At 41.4% G+C, this 27,602-nt stretch overlaps 2 protein-coding genes across 6 annotated transcripts in view; both read right to left on the bottom strand.

Annotated features, from left to right (window-relative positions):
* The window catches only part of C9H11orf65 (chromosome 9 C11orf65 homolog), a 66,654-nt gene extending 60,957 nt beyond the window's left edge, over positions 1–5,697 (bottom strand). For all 3 annotated transcript variants that reach the window (XM_032360074.1, XM_032360073.1, XM_032360072.1), the window contains exon 1: positions 5,597–5,697. The gene's annotated coding sequence lies outside the window, so the exon portion shown is untranslated. The remainder of the gene's footprint in view (positions 1–5,596) is intronic.
* Positions 5,698–8,272: 2,575 nt separating this feature from the next.
* Positions 8,273–27,298, bottom strand: POGLUT3 (protein O-glucosyltransferase 3). 3 transcript variants are annotated; one of them, XM_032360069.1, is made up of 8 exons: positions 27,043–27,298; positions 21,114–21,311; positions 18,231–18,517; positions 15,375–15,591; positions 13,516–13,712; positions 12,055–12,249; positions 10,660–10,764; positions 8,273–9,284 (listed from the first exon to the last, which is right to left on the bottom strand). In XM_032360069.1, exons 1-8 carry the CDS (start codon positions 27,242–27,244, stop codon positions 9,057–9,059), a joined length of 1,629 nt encoding a protein of 542 aa, XP_032215960.1. In that variant the 5' UTR covers positions 27,245–27,298; the 3' UTR covers positions 8,273–9,056. The 3 variants fall into 3 exon arrangements, with proteins under 3 accessions (XP_032215960.1, XP_032215961.1, XP_032215962.1); XM_032360070.1 differs by having other exon boundaries at positions 8,273–9,261; positions 27,043–27,297; XM_032360071.1 differs by lacking the exon at positions 27,043–27,298 and adding an exon at positions 24,143–24,265.
* Between the last annotated feature and the right edge of the window lie 304 nt (positions 27,299–27,602).

Genomic DNA, 27,602 nt, shown 5'->3' on the forward strand with positions numbered 1-27,602 from the left:
AGTAGGCAGAGAAGGGGAAGCAGGCTCCCTGCTGAGCAGAGAGCCTGATGCGGGCCTCAGTCCCAGGACCCTGAGATCATGACCTAAACTGAAGGCAGAGGCTTAACCCACTGAGCCACCCAAGTGCCCCAGCTTATCTGTGTATTTCAAGACACTTCAGGAAAATAAAGCCTTTTCTTTATAAATAGCGTGATGATCAACTTTAATAATTTTTAAGGACACTGTCCCTATATCTATCATTTAAAAAAATACACTTAACTTTGCCATCTGTGATTTACTGTCACTTTTTAAAATTACACCAACATTTTGGGACACCTGGGTGGCTCGGTGGGTTAAGCCACTGCCTTCAGCTCAGGTCATGATCCCAGGATCCTGGAATAGAGTTCCAGGATCCTGGGATATACAGTTAGGCTCCTTGCTTGGCAGGGAGTCTGCTTCTCTCTCCACCTCTGCCTGCCACTCTGCCTGCTTGTGTTGTGTGTGTGTGTGTCTCTCTCTCTGATAGATAATTAATTAATTAATTAATTAAAATCTTATAAAAATTACACCAAAATTTCAACTTTGAAATGTGAGAAAAAATAGAAAAATAATTATACTGAAATTTGAAGTGTGGTGGTCACCCTGATTCATTACTCATGTTTTCCTATTCATGTTCTTTTCCACTGGTCAAAACACAGAATATAGTTATTTGGTAATTGACAAATAACCACAGAATCAGGGCAATACCTAAATGGTATTAGAAGAATGTGTAAATATTATTCTTTATTTAATATCTCCTTACTGTTTAAAATCCAAAATTATTTAAAAAAACAAATAAAATAAAATCAAAAATTATTCATACTACTGTCTAGATTTAGTTACTTTAAAAGTTATTATATAAATGACACATATACATTCTTATAGTAAAAATTTCAAATATAGAATAAAAGTTAAAATCCATCTCCATTTCTTGTAGACTAGTGTGCTCTTCAAAGTTGTCTTTATCCATTAATAGATGTGTAACTCTTCCAGATCTTTTCTTATATATTTAAAATTTACATGTATATATACATGTACACCCATGTATATGTATATACACCCACCCACTCCACACAGGTTTGTTTCATTGATGTGATGAAACTATACATGTTTTCTGCTTTCTTTACTTATCAGTATGTTAAAGTAACTCTGTCAAATAAATAAATAAAATCTTAAAAAAAATAAAAATTAGTTTGTCATCAGCAGGACAACTCACTGCAGGCTTGACCCAAAGATCAGAAGCAGTAGAACTAAAGGGGTCAGGATGGGTCTTCTGTAGGTGGATCTCTAAGAGTTGTGCTACTCTCTGTGTTCACAGACCTATGTCAGTCTCTGAATTGTGTGATACCAGATGAAATAAAGAAATTGAGAGTAGTCAAAGTTTTGCAGCAATTTGACCCCGCTGTGGTATACTAACACACCATCAGTGGGCTTACAGTTTGCATAGTACGTCTTTGTTATTTGTATTCTTTTCTCTAGCAACTCACTTTTATTTTACAAAAGTATCATTCTGAAGGGGGACAAAAGGAAACAAACTAAGCTTGCTCTGGCTCATCCATGAATAATTATACAATCATAACTATGTAAATATTAGTATTAACCCTACCAGTATGTGCATTAGTACAGTAATGCCCTGTGATTATATGCTCTATGATAATATCACCCATGATGATATGAATTTGGATATAAAATGTTTGCTGACTACCTTCTGTCTCCAAAGTAGGCTGACCTTGGATATTCAGTTACTTTGGATTAACTCAACATTATATTGTATGCAACTAAATTTCTGATCCTACCTAGTATTATGGCAGGATTTCTCTGTTGTGGATTTTTTTTTTTTTTAAAGATTTTATTTATTTACTTGAGTGAGAGACAGTGAGAGAGAGCATGAACGAAGAGAAGGTCAGAGAGAGAAGCAGACTCCCCATGGAGCTGGGAGTCCGATGCGGGACTCGATCCCGGGACTCCAGGATCATGACCTGAGCCGAAGGCAGTCGTCCAACCAACTGAGCCACCCAGGCGTCCCTCTCTGTTGTGGTTTTAATTAGGAAGATGAGGGGAAGAGGATGAGTGTGTGTAAGTATGTATGTGTGTTGTGGCACTTCGGTATAAGAGGCTTGTATTATAGAAAGATATCAGACAATAACTACATCTAAAAGAAATCAAGAACAAGCAGAATAATAAGTTATCTGAAATATGGAAGCAAATATTTAATATTTAAAGAAAAGGGGGGGCCTGCCTGGTTCGGTTGGTAGATCATGCAACTCTCAATCTCAGGATGGTGAGTCTGAACCCCACATTGAGCGTGGAGCCTACTTAAAATTAAAAATACGATAAAATAAAACAAAACATGGAGGTAAAAACAAAAAAATCCATGTGCAATAAAGAAAAGAAGATAAAACAGAATAGTGGGACAAAGAATGATCAGGGCTAGGTTAGCATAAGCAGTCAGGGAAGGTCTCTCTACTGAGAAGACATTCGTTTTCAAGATGCAAAGACCCAACTACAGGAAAATTGTAGAAGAGCGTTCCAGGCACAGGGAATAGAAGATAAAAATGCTCTGAGATAAGAAGCTTGGTGTGCTCAAGCAGCTGAAAGAAAGCAGGGTTGTTACAGCTGAAAGAACAGGCAGAAGTGTCCGGGGAGAAAAGGTCAAAGAAGTGGGCAGGAGTCATACAATAATTATACAGGAAATTGACTACAAACTTCTGGTTTGGATGCTGTACCACAGTTGGCTTATATTAGCTCAGTGGAACCAAAACGTAAATTTTCAAGAATTTTGTAAGGTGGTTTTTAAACACAGTGATTACTAAAAATCATTTAAGCTTATAATCAAATAAAATAAAGGTAACAAATACTCAAAATTTAACACCTACTAATTATTTTACTATTTTAGGGGATCATAATACACCACCTTAAAATATGTCAGTTTGGCACAAGGACTGTTTTCAGCTAAAAGCAATTTGGAAAGAACAAATAGAGGAAAACCTTTCTACCTCCCCATTTGCCTAAAAGTGGGACACAAATTTCCCTTTTTGAAGGTGTTTTGTCTCTCCTTTACTGCACCAACAGGAGAAAAGTAGTATCACCAGAAATAAAAAGTCAGCACTGAGATGGGTGTTTACAAACAAACCTTAATAAAATAAACCTTACCTTTACTAATTTCCCTATAAATTTACCTTCCCACAATTTACCACCCTTTGTTAAAGTGGTATATAAAACCCTGGGCCTAAACTCCTCTGTGGGTTTTACATTTTTTTTTATATATTTATTTATTTTGAAAGAGAGTGTGAGCCAACAAGCAGGGGAGGGGGCGTGCCAGAGGCAGAGGGAGAGGGGGAGAGAAAATCTCAAGCAGGACCCATGTGAGCCCAACGTGGGACTTGATGGATCTCACGATGCTGAGATCATGACCTGAGCTGAAATCAACAGACGCTGAATCGACTGAGCCACCCAGGTGCCCTGGGTTTTTAATTCCTTTTCTGTGAGACCCCCATGTGCATGTAAAACTAAAGTATTATAAGCAAATAAAATTTGTTTACCTCTTCTCTGGTTAATTAGTCTTGTCAGTTTAATTTGCGGGTCCCAATTACAAAACCTAGGATAGTAAAAGTTTCTTTCTTCCCTACACTCCATTTTACTACGATTTCTTGAGGTTATTCATTTTCACTGCAGTGGCACTGCTGATAACTGCGGCTGCAATCTCTGCTGTAAGGCTGTCCTGTATACCGCAGGATGTTTAGCAGAATCCCTGGACTCTGTCCACTAGATGCCAATAGCACAGCTGGGACAACCAAAAATGTCCCCCGACATTGCCAAATGCCCCTTGGGGAGCAAAATCACCTGTGGTTGAGAACTACTGGCCTACATGAGCTACCTACAGGTATAGGTCTGGTGGAAATAATATATTATGGTGCACTAGGGCACGTTTCTTCCCAATACCTGGGGTCATTTTGGTATGATGAAATTCGGCACGGCCAGGGTATTTCCATCACAAAAACTGACAAACACTACAAATCAGGTCTTGATACGCTGTTTTGCCAGTTGTCTAGACAGAAGAAAGCGGTGGTGAAAATGGTAGAGGACACTGCATTCATCAACGTGTCGTGGGTCACCACTGCATTACGGACAGCACAAAATCCTGACACAGTATCTTCAACAGTATATTCAACCTTACTGATTGAGAAACGAGTCCCTCACATCACTGACCCGTGAGGGTACCCCGCATATCCCAAGAATGTGCTCAGTTCTGTCAAAGGTACACGGAGGGTCAAGTAAATTGACATAAAGAACAAGATTTGGCCAGATAAAGTCGCTGGGCAGTGCTTTTAAGTACTGTTTACAGCGGAGTAGCCAAGAAGAAAGCCCGGTATAGGTTAAGGGGGTGGCCAAGTGGGGACAGTAAGTACAAGAACATCTGCTTAGAAGCCGAGATACAGAGCGGCTGGCGGGCAGGCATGGACTCCAGGGGTGTTCTTTTTTAAATATGCGAGACATTAAAGCATATTAAGATGTTGTTAGGTATGATCCCGGAGCGAGGGAGAAATCAAAGGTGACCGAGAGGCACTAATTGAAGAGTGGACGTCTTTTGAGTAGGTTTAAGAGAACACAGTCCGGAGAAGAGAGCCGGCAGGGACAGCTGGTGGCCTGCGACCGACGGCAATACCGGTTTCACAGGGTTTTAACGAGGCTCTAAACTAACCGACAGGAAAACACCGCTTCATTTGCAGACACTAAAAAGCACGACCGAATCACACCGCTCGCGAAACGGAGGAATTGACTACATCCAGGTTCCACCTGCAGATTCAGAAATGGGAGACTTTCTATCTCAAATCGCCGGTAATTTTTATTTTAATAGATGAAGACTCCAATGACCTTATCTTCACGAGAAAAAGCCCCCAAGGTCCGTCTCTGACTTCTCGGTACCACTACTTTAAAAGCTGGGCAAGAGTATTTAAGCTGATTTGCTGGGATCAGAACCTACACTTCCTCCTCTGTTTTGGTGAACCCACCAAAGTGTTTCCTGACTTTTTTTTTTTTTTTTTTTTTTAAATCAGTTCGGTCATTTCGCTCTTCCTTTTTCCCTTGTAGTCCTTCATCCTGAGGGCGGAGGAGGGCAAACCACCACTAAGGTACTGCTTGAAAGAACGCTTTTCCCTTTTCTAGCTCCAAACAACGCAATGAAACGACAGGAAACCGTGTCACGGGTCGAACCGGAAATAAAAAGTCCAGAAAAAAAAAAAAAAGTATGGTGGGTTAACAAGTTATTTTGCCCTTGGCCTCAAGGGGGAGAAACCAGGTCTCTAGGGGGTGCGAAGAGCGGGGGCCGGGAGGTGGCGGAACGAGCAGGGAGCGCGTCCAGCCCCAGCAAGGGGGTCAGAGGGGCTGGAGGCCGGCGGGGGTGGGGAGGCGGCGACCTCAGGGACGCCGAACGTTTTAAAGGGGTGGGCTGGGGAGCGGAACTCAAGAGCAGGGGGCATGTAGGGTTCTGGAGAAGGGTAGGATCAGACCAGGCGCCACAAAGGCGGGCGGAACTGCTGTGGTACTGACGAGAGGGAGGGGACACCGTTCCCTTCACCTGTCAATCGCCGCCCTCCCGAGCTCCGCGGGACTCCTCGGTTACACAGCAGACGGAAATGACGCGCTCGACTTCGGTTCTCAACTCCTCGAGGCCCCGCCCTAGTACCGCTCCTTAATAACGCCATTTGGCCACGCCCCCTCGTACCGCCCCCTTGGCCCCGCCTTTCCCCATCCCTACGTCACTGTCTCCAGGGGGATGCAAAACAAAAAAATCCGTGATAGTTAAACCTGTGAGCTCTCACTGCGATCGTTAATGGCTTTGAGGCAAAGATTTCGAAAGGGAAACCAAAGTGAATTTCTGCGAATTGGGGCTAAACTTACTGCAAAGTCTGGTCACTTCCTCCAAGGGGTTTAAAGTTGTGGGAGAAATAACACAAAATCTTTCATATGTAAGTACTTTATTCATTTGTGAATCAGAAAACGGATCCTTTTATCGATTTGGCAGCTAGTGCTCAGGATCAATGAATAAGTGACAGGTGATTGTAGTCTAATGCTATTTCTAAAGTTAAGCTCTTTAGCTGGTGAAGCCTAAACCAGTTTTGTTTTTTTAAATTGAGGTATAATTGACATATGCCATACATTAATTTCAGGTGTACAACATAATGATTTAGGACTTGGTTATATTGCTAAATGATCCCTACAATAAGTCTAGTTAACATCTGTCACCGTACGTAGTTACAGCTATACCAGCATAATGGCGACCTGAACCAGCAAAGACACTGCACTTCTTCTATTTTTGCCTGAAATAAGAGAAAATAACGGTGTCGAGCCCAAATTTCTTTCTCCCTAATATTAGATTTATACCTACTAGGGACTGAGTGGCAGTGATAGACGTTTTGGTTCATTTATTCAGGAAGACACAATAAAATTAAAATTAGACCAGTTCAGTTACAGAAATACCAGGGCTATAGGTGGTTACAATCTTTCTTCTCTTTCTTTAAAGATTTATTGTTTATTTATTTGAGAGAGAGAGAGAAAGAGCACCAGTGCAAGCAGGGGGAGGGGCAGAGGGAGAGAGAAAATCTCAAGGCTCCCCACTAAGCATGGAGCCCACTTGGGGCTCAATTTCAGGATCCTGAGCTCAATGACCTAAGCTGAAACCAAGAGTTGAGACTCAATCCACTGAGCCATCCAGGTCCCCTGGTAGTTACAGTCTTTCTTAAAAACAGAAATTATCTTTCTCAAAATTTTATTTAGAAAATTTACTTTATTTAAAAAGTATATATAATATGTCCCATGATATAAAATTCTAGAGAGTAGATTTAAAAAAGCATACTGGAAAATATAAATATCCATTTTCTTATGTATATCTTTTGTGCACTTAGAGTCTTTTCCTAGGTTTACATTTTTCTTTATTTTACAATCTGATTCTTACTTGTAGTAAAAACAAATATCATAGACAGGTATACAGCAAAAAGTAATTCCCTTCTATCCATCTCTTTCTCAGATATTGTTAAAATCCTTCCAAACTTTCAAGCACACAAATATATTTTTGTTTTTTACATTCATGGTTTCACATTATACATGTTGTTCTGTAACTTAATTTTTTCACTGAATACTGTAATGGAAATCTTTCATGACAGTACATATAGAGCTACTTTAAAAAAAATAGTTGTACTGCAGTCCTTTATATATCAATAACTATTTAGCTAGTTCCCTCATGAAAACTATTTAAGGTGCTTCCAATATTTTACTAATAAAAGCAATACAGCAATGAACATGCTGGCAGCTTATTTAGAGAAAAGCACTTGTTGTATTAACCTGCATATCTTTACACCCCTCTCTTCCTTTTAAAAGTCAGATTTTTTAAAGGATAAGTGAAGTATTAAAAGCGACTAATGGAATATGTAGATACTGTGTGAGTTCAAAGGGGAAAAAAATCATGGTTTTAGCAAAACAATTTTATTAAGTTATTTGTGTGAACAAACCAGAAAGCCATGTAAAACTAATTTTTTTTAAAGATTATGTCTGAGCTGGGCAGATGAAAAATTATCTAGATTGACTGCTCACTCCCTGTGGAATTTTTTGAGGACTCCACTTTATTTCTTAAAACCGTCCTTTTCCTGTTCCATGCTCAGAACTATGTGGTGTAGCTCAGTTCACTTTAAACTATCAGGCTTGTTTGGCAGCAGGTGATGGGCATTTTAAAAATTTAAGATGTTTCTAACAAGATGCCATCAGCCACAAGGAAGAACCTGGGTTGGTGGGCAGGAGGGCAAATTTTCTTTCAGTCATTTGTTTTGACAAGCCCCAAACTCCATGTACAATAAATTCAGGACATGGCTTCGTTAGCATATGGTCTTAGGACAGCTGCCCTTTATTTTGTACTCGTGACCTTGTACTTTTGAACAGTTGGTGGGTGTTTCCCTTGAATACTTTGTTTTGATGATACTGTTCTATGCTCTCGTCTAGTTATGCAATTCTGTGTTCTTCTTGACCTCATAAAAGGATATCACAACTATAAAGTGGTTACACTGTTTTTCAGATTAAGTAAATATTTCAATTAGGGGAGTAAATATTTTTAGACTGAGAGTATAGCTAACTCTTGTTTTGGGAGTGTGCTCCTTAGTGGAGTGGATCTTGGATTAGTGGTTTTACAAGGAGTGTGTAATGGATTTCTGGGTTATAAGTCTTAAGTCTTGACCCTGTCTCAAAGGAAATTTCTAAAGTTTTTCTTGCAGCAATGCACTGAAACAGAGGAGGGGTGCAGTTAGGATGCTTGCCTTTCTTATCCACTTACTGGTGAATTCCGAAGGTACCAGGCTTCCTACTGCTTCTGGCACCTGTTTTCAAGTGTCCCTTTTAAGGATTCAACAAAGTAGTAGAGAGCTCCACCTGACTCTTGTTATCTTCCATCTATTCAACATAGATAATGGGTAGTACCCGCAGAATGTTCTCATCTATTAATAATTGTGTTGTCCTCAGTGGGTGTGCTACCCTGATAGACTGGGAATTTCTAGTTTATGGCATAATTTCTCCTTAATTTTGTCTCAGGCCTTGATAAAACTTAGCTAAAAACATATGAGTGAGTTTTTAAAAATGTGGCCTCCACAGTCTCCCAGCTACCTCCAACAAGGGAGCCATGCTCTTCTTCCTTAATTATCCTTATCAGACCTTCCAAGAGGAGGCTTGCTATTACGGAATGTCCAAAGCAGCTTGTAGGAGGAGAAATTGTTCAATAAGAGGGGAGGAACCTGCACCAACATTTTTTCTTCATAGTTGGAAGAGGGAGAGGGAAAAGTGAACAAACTAGGAAATATGGTGGAAATCATTTCACAGGGAATGATTTCTATTCTGGCAAAGCCTCTCTGTCCACAGTGACCCGCAAGTTTTCTGTTTCGAGAAACTGTGATGTTGATGATGGAAGTTTTTACACAACGGAAAATTATATTCAAAGAGACCTGTAACACTTGCTCTCATCTTGCTCTGCCTGTCCACGTGAGTCTCCTCGACTGCGTTCACCGCAGCCCGGCCTCTGTCTGAAGGCTTGCCTTCAACCTGTCGCTGGCACTTGCAGGACTGTCGATGGGAGCTGACTTAAAGCTCTTCTCTGGAAGATCTTTCCCGGAGGCACTGGCACGGGGACGCGTTATCATCTGACTGAGGAACGAGCTCCATCCCATCACGTATTTTGGGTTTGCTGGACTGGCGCTCCGCGTATTTCTGAAATGCATGTTGGAAGGCAACTGAAAGATGAGTCCACACTTCATTCCACTGGATTCTCCCTACCCCACCCAATGCCAGTGTTCCTAGCTGCTGTCTATCTTGAGATGAAAACTAAAGGTCTGGTTTATTGGGTCCTTAAGCTGCATTTGAACTTCAGGGGTCCAGGCACTAAGTGCGGTATTTTGAAACCTAACACGGAACCCCAATCCACAGTCTGAGTGTTCGTAGGAAGCCTCCAGGAAAGGGATGTCAAGCCAAGGGTCCCTACTTGAAATAGCCACACCTCTTGGCATTTATCCTCCCCTCATTAATGAGTAATTACATTTGTTGAACATTCAAATCAACCAAGAGATGATAAGCATCTCAAAATAAAGCTGACAGTCCTCCCTTTACGCTCATAGTCACACACATTTTGTCAATGGTGACAGACCTGTGTAATGTCCTCTAACTTTAACCACGGACTGAAACATTCCTATAAATTAGACTTTTGATTCAGTGGTTCCATATACATTTAGCTATAGATTTCTGGTGCTGGGCCAAACCCAACAAAGAAGTGACATGAGCACAGGAACCTAATGAACATTTTAGAGGGAGAAACTCCTACTATTAATATTATAGACAGACTAGCAGAGGGTATACAACTCATTCAAGGGAAAGACTGCTTTTAGTAAATGGTATAATTTATCATTTTAATTTTTCTATAAGAGAGTGATATCCACAGACATCTGAAGAAATGTGCCTCTTTTTTTCCTGTCCACAGAGAAATAAGTTTAGGTTAAAAACAAAAGCATTCTTTGTTTTTTTCTTTTCTTCCTGGCTAGAACATCACCAATTCTTAGATTCCCAATAAACATTTGTACTTCAGTAATTAGGCGTGAGGTGTTACAACCATTATAAATACATTTCATTTTTTTTCTACAGCAAGCTAAATACTTGCTGTCCATCCTATACTGTGATAGCAAAAGCATGAATCTCAAGGAGTAAGAAGACCAAGAGGCAGGCTTTTTGAGTGAGCAGAGAGATGTTCATGATTTCTAGTCCAACGCCCTTTTTTTCTAGCTAAGGAAAGATGTTTTCTGAGGTTCAGAAAATACCTAAACTAGAAATTCCATAGGGCATCTAATTAAAGATAGCAATGCCCAGCTAAGAGGCGCTTTTAATCTATATTCATAAGGGCACTAAGCATTGTTTTTCATAGTAGTGAGGGGAGCTATGAATATGAAGAACCACAAAAGGCCTTAGCACACTATTCCCATCTTTCCTCGGGCTGGGCTGGTACTCAGCTTCCCCAGAGATCCACCGGAGGATGCTCTGAACCCTTTCAGGATGTGAGGTCCTCAGGCCCAGTATGGCTGCGAGGACACCTGAACCGCAGGCCGGGCCGTGGGGACGAACCTGGAGTACTCCGTAATAGTAGCAGAAGAGCCGGTGTGGCTGCAGCAGCTCCCTCGCGGCCAGCTGCCCTTCTTTTGCAATCTTCCTGGCTTCTCCATCATTTTCCTGAAAGGGTTAAACGCACACACACAATAAAAGAAAAATACTCCTGTGAACCTCCCCACCCCCAAAGAAGGCTACCGTGGAGTATGAAGCAGGACAGAGGTCGGGTTGAATGTGACCAGCATGGGGACGGGGACACGAGGAAAACAACTTCAGAGCGAGGCTCTGAGAAATCGACAAGAAATTGACGTTTCTAGCTCCCGTGTTACACCTAAGTGGTCACACATGTTCCGACCCTGGTCCACAGGACGCCCCCCCTCCCCCGCTGCCATAGGCACACCAGACATGCAGTCTTCTCTCTTGTGACTACCCCTCATACTATCCTGGCTACCCAAGAAATTTAGGGCTCATCCCCATCCCCCCCAATCCCATAGCCTCTCTGCTTGATATTAAAATACAATCTGGAATAGAATGAAACCCGAGATGTTATAACGTCTCTTACAAACTTCATTTTAATATGCAGTCAGAGCCCAGAAGTTGTCATTAAACAGTACCTATGAAGGCCTGTCTTGCTGCTATATTCATAAATTCGGTCATTAGAACCCACAGGTTTTCCTTCAGTATCAGGAACGGTCAGTGTTCCTAATATACTTTTTGAAAACAGCTGATATTCTACCACATTGCCCATTAAAAAAGCCACTGGCAAGCAATCCTGACTCTTTATAAAGGGTCACAAAAATGATTCTGCCTCAGGCACCCAGCTATTTGCATACCTGAATATTGCTTCTCAGAAACTTAGAAACAGAATTAAGTCCTACCAACAGAAGGGTGAATTTTTATTGTTTCATAATAAAACATGACAACTTTGTCATCTGTTTATTTAAAAAAAAAAAGAATTCTTATTTTATGTGAAATCTGTGATTCTTGGGATGTTGTGTATACCTTGTATTCATTGTACCTTTTTCCTGACTGGAAAAGAAAAGGGTATCACAATTACCTTCAATGTCTTCTTGTGCATCAAGCACTCTAGTCCTGGGATTTCCAATCTGTCACTTATATTTAGTGTGTTTTTGCTTGTGCACATATACATGAATATTGATTCCTTCAGAAAAACTCATATTCTACATAACACTAGACTTCAAATCTTCTAAAAACCCTCCAAAATGTTGGCTAAAGGGTATTAAAATAACTCTGATGTTGATTCTTTAAATATTTCACGGGAACAAAAATTTCAGAAAATAACATTACTTTTGCTAAATTGTGTCAAATGAAATTTGGTCATGATGGAACTCCTGTAAATAACCCTGGTAAGTCTGTTATTGCCTCAAGAAATTAAAATAGCAGAAAACGTACCTTGGCCCACTTAACTTTCTCTAGTAAATCACTAAGATTTCTTTTAATTGGAACATAATGTTTCCAAGGCGTTAGTGCCATATAGAAATGTTCATAATACATCGAGTCCTGCTTCAAAACCAAGCTGTCACCCAACATGAGGTATGGATATCTGTAAGCCGCCACGGTCCCATCCACATTCACTTGATACTTGTACTAAAAGATTAAAACAAACATAAACAAAGAGAAAAATAGCTATTTGCTTCACTTCTGCTTGTCATCAATGCTATAATACTAAATATAAAGGAATTATTTTCCACGTTCCAATCTCAGTGTTTAAAAGTATTTTTTTTTAAGATTTTATTTATTTATTTGACAGAGAGAGAGAGAGAGAGATCACAAGTAGGCAGAGAGGGGGAAGCAGGCTCCCCACTGAGCAGAGAGCCTGAAACAGGGCTCTAACCCAGGATCCAGGGTTCACTTCTAGAGTTGACGAGGTAGAAACCTGGAGACATTTAGGGATTCGTGTGATGCTAGCAACACAAGATGTACCCCGTTTGCCCATTTGCTGGGTTAATAAGCCTTGCTTTACATTTCAAAATCACTTTTCATGGGAATTAAACCTCACTCGATCATAGCCATGTGAAGCAAGTATTACCATAAGCTCTTTCCTCTTTTCTGTTTTGCAAATGAGAAAATCGTGTGTTCAGATAAATTTATAAACCTCTATTATAAATTATAAATTTATATTTATATATATTATACATTACATATAATATATATATATTATAAATTTATAAACTTCTATTTTCTAATAATTGTCAAATCAAATGTTCTTTTCATTATAACCACGCTGAAATGAACAGGAAATACTCGCAGGTTTGGTCATTCATTTTTTTCTCGAGTAATTGGTAGCAAGGAGTTTTCGAACCAGTCAGATTTTGTTACATTGTTCACATCCCTATCCTCACGACAATATTCAAGGAACAAGGCAGGCATCCTGCATGTTTAGGGGTGCAAAGAGATGACGGTTCCACAGTCAGTGACAGAGGAAGGACCACAAACAGGATGTGAACCCCAATTCCAGCTCCAATTTTACTTCTATGGAATTTATACTCTTTCTGTTTACAAAAGGCCTTTAAGATCACTTCATGTAAAAGGTATTTATATTCCCAGTTTATGAAAACAAATACAAAAAAGAGAAAAATGCCCACAGCCCCCCTGGTTAATCCCTATATTTGAGTATTAAATATATTTTGAGTATTAAATATCGTTCTGGCCTTTTGGTAGACAGAATTCACAAAAACAAAAAAACAAAAAGGAAATTACAATGAGTTTTGTAATTCCCCAAGCTTGGAAGGGAGAAAGTAAGAAAGTGTGCTCCAGGCTCACAAGACTGGAGAAACGGGCCCACCCAGTGACTCTGTAGACTTATCACGAGTTTATCACTTCCTACCCATATAGGAAGACATAAATGCATACCTTAAAGAAATCAAAGAAACCTGTCAATTTAGCTTTTCCAAGCTCCTTTTCTTTCTCTTGGAAAAAGAAATATCCTGTAATTCCTGCATCTAGGAGCTCTGGATTTTCCTTGGAGAGCTGTACCAACTGGAGCCTCTCTTCTCGGCTATCTCTACCTCTGAAGAAAGCTTTCTCGGTTTTGTTGATCCAGGAAGGCCCTAGAAGTTTGAAGCCATAAAAAAAAAAAAAAAGTGATATGAATTTGACATTTAAAAAAAACAGTAAGCATCATCATCTGTAATCTACCATGGTCATTTAAGCTATTAATGCTCTTCGATCATCAACCCACCTTCTAAAATAAGGTGCTACTTCCAAAAAAAAAAATATGGGATCAAGTAACTTGCCTGACATATTTTCCCGTTCAGACTTTTAAAAACGGTCCTTTTATGTGCTGTATCCCAGAAAAGCATGCTCCAATTTCACCTATTTTTTTTAGATTTTATTTAATTTTATATAAACTTTATTTATTTATTTATTTATTTATTTATTTATTTATTTTTATGGAGAAAGAGAAAGCACAAGAAGGGTAAGCAGCAGGCAGAGGGAGAGGGATAAGAAGACTCCATGCTGAGCAGGGAGCCTGATGCAGGGCTCGATCCCAAGACCCTGAGATCATGACCGAGCTGAAGGCAGATGCTTAACTGACTGAGCCACCAGATGTCCTTAATTTCTATCCCTGAGAGCTCACTCACATATTGGACAGACTGCTGTATGACATTAGGAGACACCCAAAATAACAGTGGGTCAAGCTCAAAGCAAAAGACATTCAGTGACTTGGCCCACTCCCAAGGCACTACTTTCTTCCATCCTTCATGCTTCACAATAAAAAATGAGTTCAGATTTGTTCTTTGACTGGGTGACCAGGACAAACTACGTAACTAAGTAACATCCACATCTTGAATCCCTGGTTGTTCAGGATTTTGAGTACATTGTTTCTGATTTATTAGACTTTGTCTACTAAGTTGTGAAATGAAAACACATATATAGCCCAACTGTGTGTGTGTGTGTGTGTGTGTGTGTGTGTGTGAATTTCTTTCCTGGGAGGGAAGTATTCTAGGAGAATTAATTTAAGTCTATTTCTATTACTCTAAAGAGAGATTATTAGTTAACACCTATTACTATTTGAAGGGATAAATCATAAAACAGAAACTGGAGGGGGGTGGTCACTGTCTCTAATATTCAATACGCTTCTCAGAATTCACTGTTCCCAAATAAAAAGTCAGTTTCATTTCATGTTATCTTTAAGTAGTTTACGAAGAGTCTCCGGTCTTACCTACTAAACGAGTTTACCAAATCACAAACAGCAACAGAGACTGTGAAGAGAGGCAGGGTTTATTCTACTCAGGGAGTCTGGTTTAGTTCAAGAGGGAGAGAAGGGAGGAATTAGATTTTGAAGGATCAAGCAAGGCAGAAAGAGGAAAGGGGAAAATTCCTCCCTAGGCGCTGGAGGTAGTAATACCCTAATTATACTGTTACCACAATTTTCTCACATCTGCATATCATTTTATATTTTTCAAAATGCTCCCTTCACCCAGCAATATAACGGCATTGGAGTCACTATTAAGTGACAATCCTACCAAATACATATTTCCAAATGGTATTTACAAGTGACCAGCTCAGAGGAGACTCAGTTACAGTAGGTTTGGTCATTACCAGCCCAAGCCACATATCTAATTTTTGGATTAGAAGAATCCTACACTGCTCTTTCTTCTTTGTTAGAAAATAAGAACAATGGTCATTTAGATATATACCTTTATTCTCTCTGACTGAACATTCCTTTCTTGCCTCTGTTTTTCCCTCAAGAATAAAGTTTAATTTACCTGTATTTCCCTGAATAGAGAGGAGATCATTGGTGACACCCCTCATTGCTTCGAGCGTGGAGTGGGTGATGTCATACGTTGGAAGGATAATGTCCCGTGAATCCAGGGAGCCGCACCATGAAATAATAGGCAAAGGGCCCGGGATTTCATTGACTTGCCGATGCTCCAGAGGCCAATCTCCAAGATTAATATAAAATTCTAAATCGGGGAGAAGGACCTAATTAAACAAAAGAAGAAACATCAGTGCCGGGAAGACCTAAGTTTTAGATACTAAATGCTTGCGTTCTTTGGCTTCTTAAAACATGCCCGATAAAAGTGAACATGTGAAAACAGCAGAATAGAGAAGAATGGCTCTCAGTCACCAGCAGTAGCAGAAAATCGTGGGTGAGGATGGTTCATGGCAAATTCATTTAACCAGGAGTAAGCTCCCGCTGTTCAGAGGTGGCATTTAAAACTGCTTAGTACTGGGGCTCCTGGCTGCCTGTCGGTTAAGTGTCTGCCATCAGCTTGGGTCATGATCCCGGGGTGCTAGGACTGAGCCCCAAATTGGGCTCCCTGTCTCCCACTCTCTCTGCCCCTCCCCCTGCTTGTTTTCTCTCTCTCTCTCTCTGTCAAATATAGGAGATCTTAACATGCCTCTCTCAGAAATAGACAGATCATCGAAGCAGAAAATCAATAAAGAAACAAGAGCATAGAATGACACATTGGACCAGATGGACCTCATAGATATATACAGAACATTCCACCCTAAAACAACAGACTACTCGTTCTTCTCAAGTACACACGGAACCTTCTCCAGAATAGACCACATACTGGGTCACAAATCAGGACTCAACCGATACCAAAAGACTGAGATTATTCCCTGCATATTCTCAGATCACAATGCTTTGAAACTGAAGCTCAATCACAAGGAAAAGTTCAGAAGGAACTCAAACACCTGGAAGCTAAAGACCACCTTGCTTAAGAATGCTTGGATCAACCAGGAGATCAAAGAAGAACTGAAACAATTCATGGAAACCAGTGAGAATGAAGACACTTCGGTCCAAAACCTATGAGATACGGCAAAGGCTGTCCTAAGGGGGAAATACATAGCCATCCAAGCCTCCCTCAAAAAAATTGAATAATCCAGAATACACCAGCTGTCTCTACACCTTAAAGAACTGGAGAATCAACAACAAATCAAACCAACTCCACACATAAGGGAAATCTCTCTCTGTCAAATAAATAAAATCTTTTGAAAAAATTGCTTAGTATTGGGGTGCCCAGCTGGTTCAGTTGTTGGAGTGTCCAACTCTTGACGTTGGAGCGTCCAACTCTTGATATGGTTTCGAGCCCTATGTTGGGCATAGAGATTACTTAATAATTTTTTTTTAAGTATCAAAATTCCTTAGTATTATAGAAGTGGACATAGTATGGAAAGAAAGTGACTTCAAGAACTCTCCCTGCCAGCTGCCTGAGAACTGACAAGGTTAGATCCAAGCCCTTGTTTTCCTCCACTCTCAAACCTCTGCATCACATCTACCTTTGTTTCTGGACTCTGTCACTTATGTCCATCTCCATGGCCAATGCCTTATGTGAGGCCCTTCTCATCTCTTGCCTGGACTTTTGCAGTAGCTTGCTTACTAGGTGTTCTGATACTAGGCTCTCCCCAATCTGATCTGATTTCACCTTCTGCCAAAATTCTTAAAACCGAAATCAATGTTACCATCAAGGTCAACAGAACCTAAAGCCTGCAGGACAAGGTCTAAACTCTGGGGCCAGAAAGCCAGGCCGTGTTATCTTGCTCCACCTGAGCGTGGGCCAATAAGCTTTAGGCTACTCTCTGAAAGTGCCACCCACTCTCATAGGTCATTCCCTTCTCACTTGGAATATTCTTCTCCTACTTATTCACTTGGCAGTCTCCTTTCTTGTCCTTTGAACCCAGACCGAATGTCACCTCCTTAATGGCTCACTCTCCTCAGGCAGTTTCACCCCGGAGATCGGCTCTTCTTACAGGCCTATCATGCTGAGGTGCCACTATTTTGTTTCACATCCTACTCTAACTTCCAAATGACAAAAACAAGTCCCACTAGCGTAGGCCACTCTAAGTCCAGAGATGAGTCTCATTTATCTTGGATTTCTTCCCAGCCACTGGGCAAAGAACCTAGAACAAGAAGGAAGGGCAGGGGACATGACGATTCACGCTCTTGCTTATCTACTCTCATTTGTCAGCTCATTAAAAAGTCTCAAAAAAAGTGACCTCGAGGCTCAACATGTCTGGGAGTCCACAGGAACCTTGGGAGTGCTCCGTAGGAAACTACTTGCCTCAGGTGGGGCCTCAAGCCACTTAATTCAAGGAAAGAGGGATCCATAAAGGGGGGAGAATTTATGAACACTCACGTGGTGGACACATTAGATGCACATGTCCAAGTCTGGAATCCATTTCCATCCTTTGCCATTGTTGCTCTAAGAATCCCAAAGTTACAATGAAATAAGTAAACTCCAGCTCACCCTTGAACAATGCAGGGGTTAGAGGTGCTGACACCGCATAGTCTAAAATTTGTGTATAAATCTTGACTCCCCCAAAACTTTACAACTAGTGGCCTACTATTGACTAGAAGCCTTACCAATAACATAAGAGTTGATTAACACATCTTTTATGTTATGTGTATTATATACTGTGTTCTCACAAGATAATCAGCTAGAGAAAAGAAACTGCTAATTCAGAAAATCATAAGGAAGAGAAACACTATTTATGGTACTGTCATGTATTTATAAAAAAATGTCCATGTCTAAGTACACTCATGCAGTTCAAACCCGTGTGGTTTAAGGGTCAACTTTTTATTTTTTTCGGAAGCAATGAATTCATTCCCGTACCTTTCTTGCCAGTGACAGCAAAATCTCATCCGAGAACATTTTGAAGTCTGTGTACTTCCCTAAAGATCTCCGGTAGATGCGGTTATTGAGAATCGTGTAGTGAACAATGGCACCCCTCTCATCCCCAAACCTTTTTGGAACTTCATTCAGCATCTGCTGGAGATTGATGCTGGGGAAGGAAGCAAAATCCTTTGCAATCTGTGGTTCCTTGGTTGGACAAGAAAGAGTTTTCTGCCAGGCCTGAGGATCCCCTTCTGGACACTCACAGTACTCGTGGTACACTGGTCCTAGGGAAGATAAAACACGTGTAATGCCATGCTCCATTAACAAACCCCTCTGCACAGAGGGTTGTTTCTGCCCCGATAGGAACATGGGATGACTTCTTGGTGAGGTCTGAGGTTCTCCAGATGGGAATAATCTGCCCTAAACAAATCCATTGTGAAAGTACTTGTGTCAGAGTCCTGTGCTTCTACTTTGCATCCCCTGATCATTCTTCTAGTATACCATATGCTCTCGTATACGTATCTCATACATCAGTACCGTATACGGATATAACCCACTCTCAGCCAACAAGCTGATAAAGTCAGTGAGTCATAAATACCTGGTGGACATTAAACAACTTACCTTTTCACAAGGAAAAAGAGAATGTATTACTTTTCAGGCATTATTACAGAGTAGGTAATGATTTTTTTGTAGACAAGATGGAGGCCTCCTCCCTTGAATCTCTAAAATCACCTCCATCAGCTCATCTCAAAGAAGAAATATGTAACCCAGGGGTATCTGGCCATGTAATTTTAATGTATGCAGCTATAAGTATAAAACTTCTTTGAGGACTCATTTTAGAAGGGATATATACCAATTTTATATCTTTTTTTTTTAAGATTTTATTTATTTATTTTACAGAGATCACAAGTAGGCAGAGAGGCAGTCAGAGAGAGGAGGAAGCATGCTCCTTGCTGAGCAGAGAGCCCGATGTGGGGCTCGATCCCAGGACCCTGGGATCATGACTGGGCCGAAGGCAGAGGCTTTAACCCACTGAGCCACCCAGGTGCCCCACCAATTTTATATCTTACTTCAAGATGTATTTAACTTAATATAAAAATATAAAGATTAATGCAATTTTATAAATATAAAAACTTCAAAGAAATTATTTATGTTTCTTGAGGATTTCTATTAGACCAAGATGAGTAATATGGACCAATTTACCCTTCTACTTGAAACTACCAAAAAAAGAGACAAAATATACGAAACAGGTTTTGAGCCACCGGACATGAGGCAGTGAAGACACTGAGTCTGAGAGATGGGAAACAGATGAGGTGATCCTTATAGTTCATAATCTTACTGCCTTAGGGAGTTTCCAGGTTATGGAGACAGGGGCAGAAATGTAGCCAGAGCCCAGAAAAACTCACTGAGTTGAGGGGATAGAGCCGGGTGTCCAGGGAGAACAAGTAAGCTGACATTTGCAGGACACATTCCCTGAAAGGAGAGAACTACACAGATAGAAAACTCCAGAGATCTGTAAAAGGTTCCCCCTCAAGTATTTAGGGTTTCTGAAGAGGCAATATAAGGGAGGAAACTATCCAAGGCAAGGAAAGAAAGATCCAGAAAGACTGAAGGCAACACTACCCACTGGTCATACAGGGTTGGGAATAGTACCTGTTCATACCAGTCAGACTGGGAAGCATCCTAATTCCTGGGACTCAGGGTAGAGGAGGCCTGAGTGGTGGGGAATAACTAGCCCCAGACTAAACATGGTTCGGGTCTTACCTAATGAATTGTAAAAGCAAAATTTGAAAGTTTCAAATTATTTCCAAGTAACTTCACTACATTCCAGAAAAAAAGCTCAAGGAGATGAGAAAGAAAAAAGAGATGAAACATACACTGGATACAATTAATGACAAAGTGGACAATGCAGAAGGAAAGATTAGGGAACTTAATGATAGAAAATACACAAAATGAAGTGGAGAAAAAAAAAGAATTTTAAAAATGAAAAGAGCATCAGTGAGCTGTGGGCTAATCTCAAGCCTGATATAGGGGTCACTGGAATTGTGAGAGGAACTCTGGAGTAGAACAGAAAAAAATATTGATGATATAATGGCCAAAATTTTTCTGGATTTAATGAAAACTATAATCCCAAAGATCTAGGAAGCTCCACAAACCCGAGCACAAGAAACATGAAGGCAACTACATCAGAGCATGTACAATCTGATTGTTCAAACTGACTTGGAGAGAAAACCTTTAGCAGGGCAGAGGAACAAAGTTTTGGAGATCAGCAGATATACTGTTGGAAACAATGCAAGTAGGAGGACAGTAGAACAACATCTTTAAAGTACTAAAAGGAGATAAAACCAATCCTGTTAATCTACAATTCTGTATTTAGTAAAAATGTCTTTAAAAAAATGAAAGCAAAATACAGACTCTTTCAGATACTCAAAAGCTGGGAGAACTCATCACCACTATTCTCGCACTAGAAGAAATGATGATGGAAAGCCTTGAGCAGAAGGCAAATAGTACTGGACAGAAATGTACATCTGTATAAAAGAATGGAGAGTGCCAGATGTGTTAACTGCCTGGGTAAATACACAAGATATTCTTGTTTATCATTCAAATTTCTTTAGTTTTCTTTCCTACAAAATTCCAAGGTAAACTGAGCTCCAGGAGGGGTGCCTAGCTGGCTTAGACAGTTCAGCATGTGACTCTTGATCTTGGGGTAGCAAGTTCAATCCCCATGTCAGGTGCAGAATATGTACAGTTGAACTCCAGGAGGTATGCATACATGTTCACACTGTTGTACATGAATTCAAGGTCATCCTAAACCATTTTGAAAGGCATAGGGTCTACACATATAAGGCTGGCTCTGGATTGTGTGATATAAGCACTTACCTTTCAAAATATAAGGAGACTGAGCCACATGCTCATCACCGTAAAGGACCTCTATCTTCAGCCCTTCGCTGGCAGTTTCATACATCCTATATCGCATCAAAAATGTCCCATCATTCCTGTCCAAAGGTTTGGGGACATGAATCCGGACTAACTCTTTAGGTGAAAGAGATTTGATTACTACTTTGAATAGTGTTTGACCTGAAAGAAAAAAGAAAAAAAAAAATATATATATGTATGTATGTATGTAGCTACTATTTCATGGTTATTTTGTCTTACCAATTACTGGATAGGTGTCTGTACTCCAAAGTTACTTTTCTCTGTACTATCAAAATAATAACAAAATAATTTTAGTTTGGAAGGTCCTTGAGACCAGGAACCATGTCTGGGTTGTGTCTTGAAACCAAAGGTCTGAGTCAACATTTGATTCATTAGTCTTCCAGTAAAGATTTACTAAATGAACAAGATCAGTTCTTTAGAAAAGCAAGGAAGAGATGACCTTTTTGCCTCTTTGCTCTTTTCGCCTTCAGGTAGGTTTAAATCAGCCCAGATAGTTAAAAATCCAAAAACTCTTAGAATGACAGAGCTCCAAGGCTCCTGTAAAATATATACCAGCTCTCTTCGTAATACCTAATACCTAATAACCCTCATTGCTGAGGAGATTTCCCTTTGGTTAACCCAAATTTCGAGTTATACTTCTAAGACTATTTCCCTAAGTAGAGAGAGATTATAGCTAGTTATTAGACTGTGCCCAAATATCAGACACACACACACACATTTCACACACTTTGTAAATACTAGAGTTTACTTCCCTAAGCTTGTTTCCTCAGGTTGGATTGAAAGTTATACTCGAAGAATCTAACACCCTTTCAAACTCCAAAATTCTGTGGGTTTTCTGGAAATTCCAGGGTAAACAATACCTGCTTAGTAAACCCTCCCTTCTCTTTAGGTAGTATATGAGCTGACTGACTGAGGCTTGGAGACAACACTGTTGTGATTAATACTATCACTGGGATCCAGGAATAAATGTGATATCCCTCTTTCCAGAATCCAGTGGATGTATCTGCTGCCCTCAGCATGGATCTAATCCTCAAGACCTCTGAGAACAAAGATCAGTTGATGTCCTAACTACAGTTCATCACCATATCAAAGGCAAATATTTTATAAAAAGTGGTGAATCCTCTGAAATTCACAGTCCTGGCAAAAAATAGTGGTGATGGAAGGAGTCTTTGATCTCACTTCTATTATATTATCGAACTAAGCATATTTAATATATATTTTTTAAATTACTGAAAAAAGTTTCTTTCCCCCACTCTTAGTTTCTAAATCTTGTGCGTGAAGCTTGTACTCTCTTTTGATCTTCAAGCATTGTATTTTTTTCTTGTGGGTGAGGAGAGGTGTTCTGTGGTCTCTTTAATTTTGTAATTGTAATGTAGTGACTGACAACTTGCTATTAAAGAATACATTTAGACATCCTTGAAATAAGTGTGATAAAATTATGAAAGATATCTGCTAAAATCAATGAATTGTAATAAATATAGGGGATGTTGTAAGAAAAAGATAATAATGTAAAATTATTTAAAATATTAGCCATTTACCTGAAATGCTTACATGAAATACATTGGTTATTGCTTTGTGTTATTTCTCACTTGATTTGAGAAAACACATATACACACTGCAAATCAGGAAGGCAGAGACTGGGGACCTGGAGGATATACCTATAATTTTCTCCCTAAAGTGGAACCAGTACAGAAAAGTTAAGTGTCTTGGTCAAATAGTCCTGTTCTCCATAAACCTGTGATTGTAAATAAACAAAACAGATATAAGACAAACATATTAATGATTCTGTGATCATTTTGGAATGAAATGGATTTACAGAAAAAACTAGTTCCAAAACGCTTCATTTTTTTAAAAAAAATATTTTATTCATTTATTTGACAGAGAGAGATCACAAGCAGGCAGAGAGGCAGGCAGAGAAAGAGAGGGGGAAGCAGTCTCCCTGCTGAGCAGAGAGCCCGACGTAGGGCTCGATCCCAGGACCCTGAGACCATGACCTGAGCCGAAGGCAGAGGGTTAACCCACTGAGCCACCCGGGCACCCCAAAATGCTTCATTATTTTTAAATTCAAAGTACTGGACTAGATCTGTATTGTCTCTTCCAGTTATAAAATTTTCTGTTTCTGAAAGAGCATTTAAGAGCTACATTTCAAAATAAATGTATAAAGCTAAAAAAAAAAAACTAAAATAGAATCATTGGAAATACATATTGTAAATGTCCAGTAATTTTTATAGGACTCTCATGCCTGTGTCATTGTTGGCATGAAATTAAAGTTAAAATCAACACAAAATAACAATTGTGATGACTGAAATAGAAATAAGCAATTTTAACCTCATAAAAGAGAAACTGAGAAGAGTGTGATTTGAAAATGCTTCAAACAGAAGGAATGTGAATTCTCATTTGCCCCAAAGGCTGACATAAGGGAACAGACTTGCAATTCAACTTGAATTTTTCTACTTCAATTCAAACCTCTTTAGGAGAGAAAGCTAATGGAATGAGAAAGCAGGGACTAGTTAGATCGAGGAGGTTAGCATATCGAAGTCTTGCATCATTAGAATCAGAACTTTTGAAGACTTCAGCAGTGATTATGGGCCAGTTCTGAGCTTGAGATTTTCATTTACATTTTTTACCTTATTTGTTTCCTACAAAAATTTGTTTAATATAGGCATTGTCACCCCCATTTTACAGATCAGGAAACCAAGGCTCCAAGAAGTGACGTAACTTGCTCAAGGTCAACTACATATAAGTAACAGCCAATATTTGAACACAGCTTGAGTCCTTCTTCAAAGCCCATGCTGCCGCCACCTTGTCACGCTGTATCACGTTAGCCTTTTGGTTTGCAGAAGTCAGAGTTGGAGGAATAACCCCTGGCACCATTGGTACCAGAGAGTCATTGCCTTCCCTGCTGTTTAGGAAGACTATGAAGGCTCTGCAACTGTAACAAGTGTCAACCCCACACGGCCAAGGGAACTTACTGAGAACTGATGCACGACAACCATATTACGGGAGGTTTCATTAAATGGAAAGAGGATGAGTGTCTCCTCTTGGCTCTGACACTTAACGGCTGTGGGGCCACAGGCAAAACATTTTAGCTTCTCTGAGCCTCAGTGTCTGAGGTGTAAAGTGAAGAGTGTAATATCCAGCCTTCCTACTTAACAAGACAGTCAAGGATGACAAATTAAACAGGGCACAGTTTAAAACGCTGCAGTGCTACAAAAGTAGGAAGTACGATTATTTTATGCAGATGATCACTGCTGATGAAGGTAAAGGAGGACTGAGTCGAGAAGGACTATCTGTATCCAGACATCGTGACGGATTCCAACCTCCCTCCCTCCGTCCCTTTTTTTCTTTTCTCCGTGGTACTTCCAGAGCACCTCTCTCACGCATGATGTCTCATGCTGACAATATAACAGTATCAGTAGGTTTTGCTTACATTCCTAATAGAAGGAAATACTACATTTAAGTCAGAAGGGAGTAAAAACAAAGGTCGAGATGGCTTCTTTCCCCTATATCCAAGGTCACGGACTCCAGTTTGAGAACCCCTGCTTTAGACCATTCAAGGTCACATGCTTGTAACCCAGGTACCTGGAGATACACAGCATAATGATACTCAGATAAATGTGACACTGTTAAATGGGAGTGATAATTATCAAGGGAATCTTGATAAGCCGGGTAAGAAGGTCTATGTCTTGGAAAAAAAAAATGGCCTTTTTTTTTTTTTTTCCCATTTAGTTCTTGGAGAAGGAAAAGCTTTAGGACTTGCAAGTGAATGACGGCAGAAAATGTAAAATACCTGGTTGCATGAGCTTTTCAAAACTACAGAGTAGCCTTTTAATGGAAGCTAAAAATTGAGTAGCATAAGAGGAAATAGGGAGACTCTAAAGGTATGAAATTGAGGTTGTCTGAAAAGATTTGCTGAAAGTCTTTTGTTTTTTATGACTTCTTTTCCTGACCATAAAAACAGTAAGATTACTGTCGGGGGAAATTTTCTTGGGAAAAAAGAAGAGTGAGACAAAAATCTTTATTCTCATGTTAGAACTACCGAGAACACTAATGAGAGGTATAGTTTCCTCTATTTATTATAAAATTAAAGTGAAACTATATAATTTCTTTCCTGTTTAGTCCATCCATAACCTAGTTTAAGCATTATTAAATATTTTAAAACATTACTTTAAAGGTAAAACTTAAAGCATATAACAAAAGTGATCATCTTAACCATTTTCAACTGTACAGTTCTGTAGTGTTAAATAAATTCACATTTTTGGGCAACAAATCTCTAAACCTTTTTCACTTTGCAAACCTGAAACTCTACAGCTATTCAACAATTTCCCATTTCTCTCCTCCATAGCCCCCTGGCAACCACCATTCCACTTTGTTTCTATGAACTTAACTACTTTAGATTAAGTGGAATCTAAAATGTTAACTTTTAATGGGCTGTCAATATGCCATCCCATGAAAGTACCACACCTGGTTTAGCAATGACCTCAGAGTTGGCTAGTTAAATTTGTTGTAATAAATGATGACAATGTGGCAAGAATTTCTTGCATAGGAATCTTTGACCATGTTCTGATCATTTTCTCAGGTCAGATACCTAGAAATCAGATTACCAGAAATAAACAGCACCGGCATTGTTTGCAAAGGACATTTTTTTTTTAATCACATTTTCTCACTGTTGAAACTTATTTTTTGTACATTAGGTTTGTAAATATTTAAGACACTTGGTACATTTGGAAAACTACTTTCCAGTAACGTTTTAGAACTTTGCCCTCCCACCAGCAGAGGATGAAGGTCCCTGTCTGAGAGCATCTTCATGCCTTCTTGACAGCTTTGAGTACTGCCACTTAAAAAAAACTTTGCTGATATTTTTTGATTAAGGAATAGAATTTTATTTGAATGTCTAGCTCTTTCATTAATAGTAAGATTAGCAGCATGTCACTTTGGATCATGTCACTTTCTCTTTTCCTGTATAAATTAATTTTTCCTTTGTTCTCCGTTTTCTTTCTAAAGCACCCCCCCATTATAACATTATAAAATTAATTTTACGAAAGAAAGAAAACTATAAAGAAGAAAATACACCCCATAGTGGAAGACTTTGAATCTGGGCTTAAGAATTTTTTATTCTGATCCTTAGGGCCCTGGAAAGCCTTTCTAAACCTGAAAAAAAGTTTAGTCATGGCTTCTTGCGGGCGGTGGAAAAGGCGCTGGGCTATTCTGATTGTCTCTTGATAAAACAGGGTGCGCGCTGGCCGGACATCCAGGAGGCAGACGTGAGCAGATCGCGACCGGCAACAACTTGAACCCAGCAGGACGAGTCGCAGGGAGGTGCGAAGGGGACGCGGGAGGACGCCGGACACAAGGGCTTCAAGGACAAGACCCACCCTGGGGAGGGAACCGCCGAGGGCCGCGGGGCTTCCCTCGCGCCCGCCCCGGGCCTCCGAGAACGCAAATCCCCCAGCCCCGGCGCGCGCCCGGCGGAGGGTCTGGCTGTGCCGAACCCCAGGCCTCAGCCCCGGTAATCGGCGCCCGTTCTGGGGTCGATGACTCCGCGGGCGGCCGCTCCCTGCGAGCCGGGACAGCGCGGGAAGACGGGCTCGGGCCGGCACAGCCCGGCCGCCGCGGACGCCAGCGCCGCCCCTGGGCCGCGGAAGGGCCCGCGGAGCTCGTTCCACAGACTCCGGCCGCGGCGCCCTCCCCGCTGTGCGTCCCGGGAGGCGGGGGCAGGGGCGGAGGCCAGAGCCGAGTCAGGGCGACGCTCGCTCGGGGACGGACGCCACGCGGGCGGCGGGCGGACTCCCGAGGGGCGCGGGCGCGGCGGGGACCGGACGCGCGGGGGTTGGTGCGGGTGGGGCGCGGAGGCGGCGGCTCGGCGCTGTACCTGGGGGCGAGCGAGTGAGGTTCTGGCCCTGCGAGTTCACGGCCTGCAGGTAGAAGTAGCGGACCGGCAGCACGACGCCCGCCCGCAGCCCGGGCCCCCACACCAGGCTCCGCGGCGCGCTCACCGGCGCCTCGGGGGCCCCCGCGGCCACGAGCAGGGCGAGCGGCAGCGGCAGCAGAGCGGCCCGCAGGAGGCGGCGCATGGTCGCGGGGCCCGGCGTCCGGCTCGGCGGCGGCGGCGGCGGCGGCAGGGAGGGGCCGGCCCGGGGGGCGGGCTCCGGGGGCGGCTGCTGCAGCCCCGCCGGCCCGCCCCCGCGCTCTCCCGGCCCCAGCGCCTGGCGCCCGGCTCGGGGGACGGTGGAGGGCGCGTCGGGCCGCGGGGACCCGGCGGAGAGCACGGCCCCGGGGCGCGCTCGGTGAGGCCAGGGGCGCGAGCCTGCGTCCATCGCCCCGAGACCTCGCGGGGCTCGGCCCGCACCCCCGGCTGCCGGAGCTGGTGCGCCGTTTGGAGGAAACCGCTGTGAAGGGACACGAACGCGAGGGGGATGGCCGTGGGGCGAG

This window comes from Mustela erminea, chromosome 9 (assembly GCF_009829155.1).
Source record: "Mustela erminea isolate mMusErm1 chromosome 9, mMusErm1.Pri, whole genome shotgun sequence".
Lineage (NCBI taxonomy): Eukaryota > Metazoa > Chordata > Mammalia > Carnivora > Mustelidae > Mustela > Mustela erminea.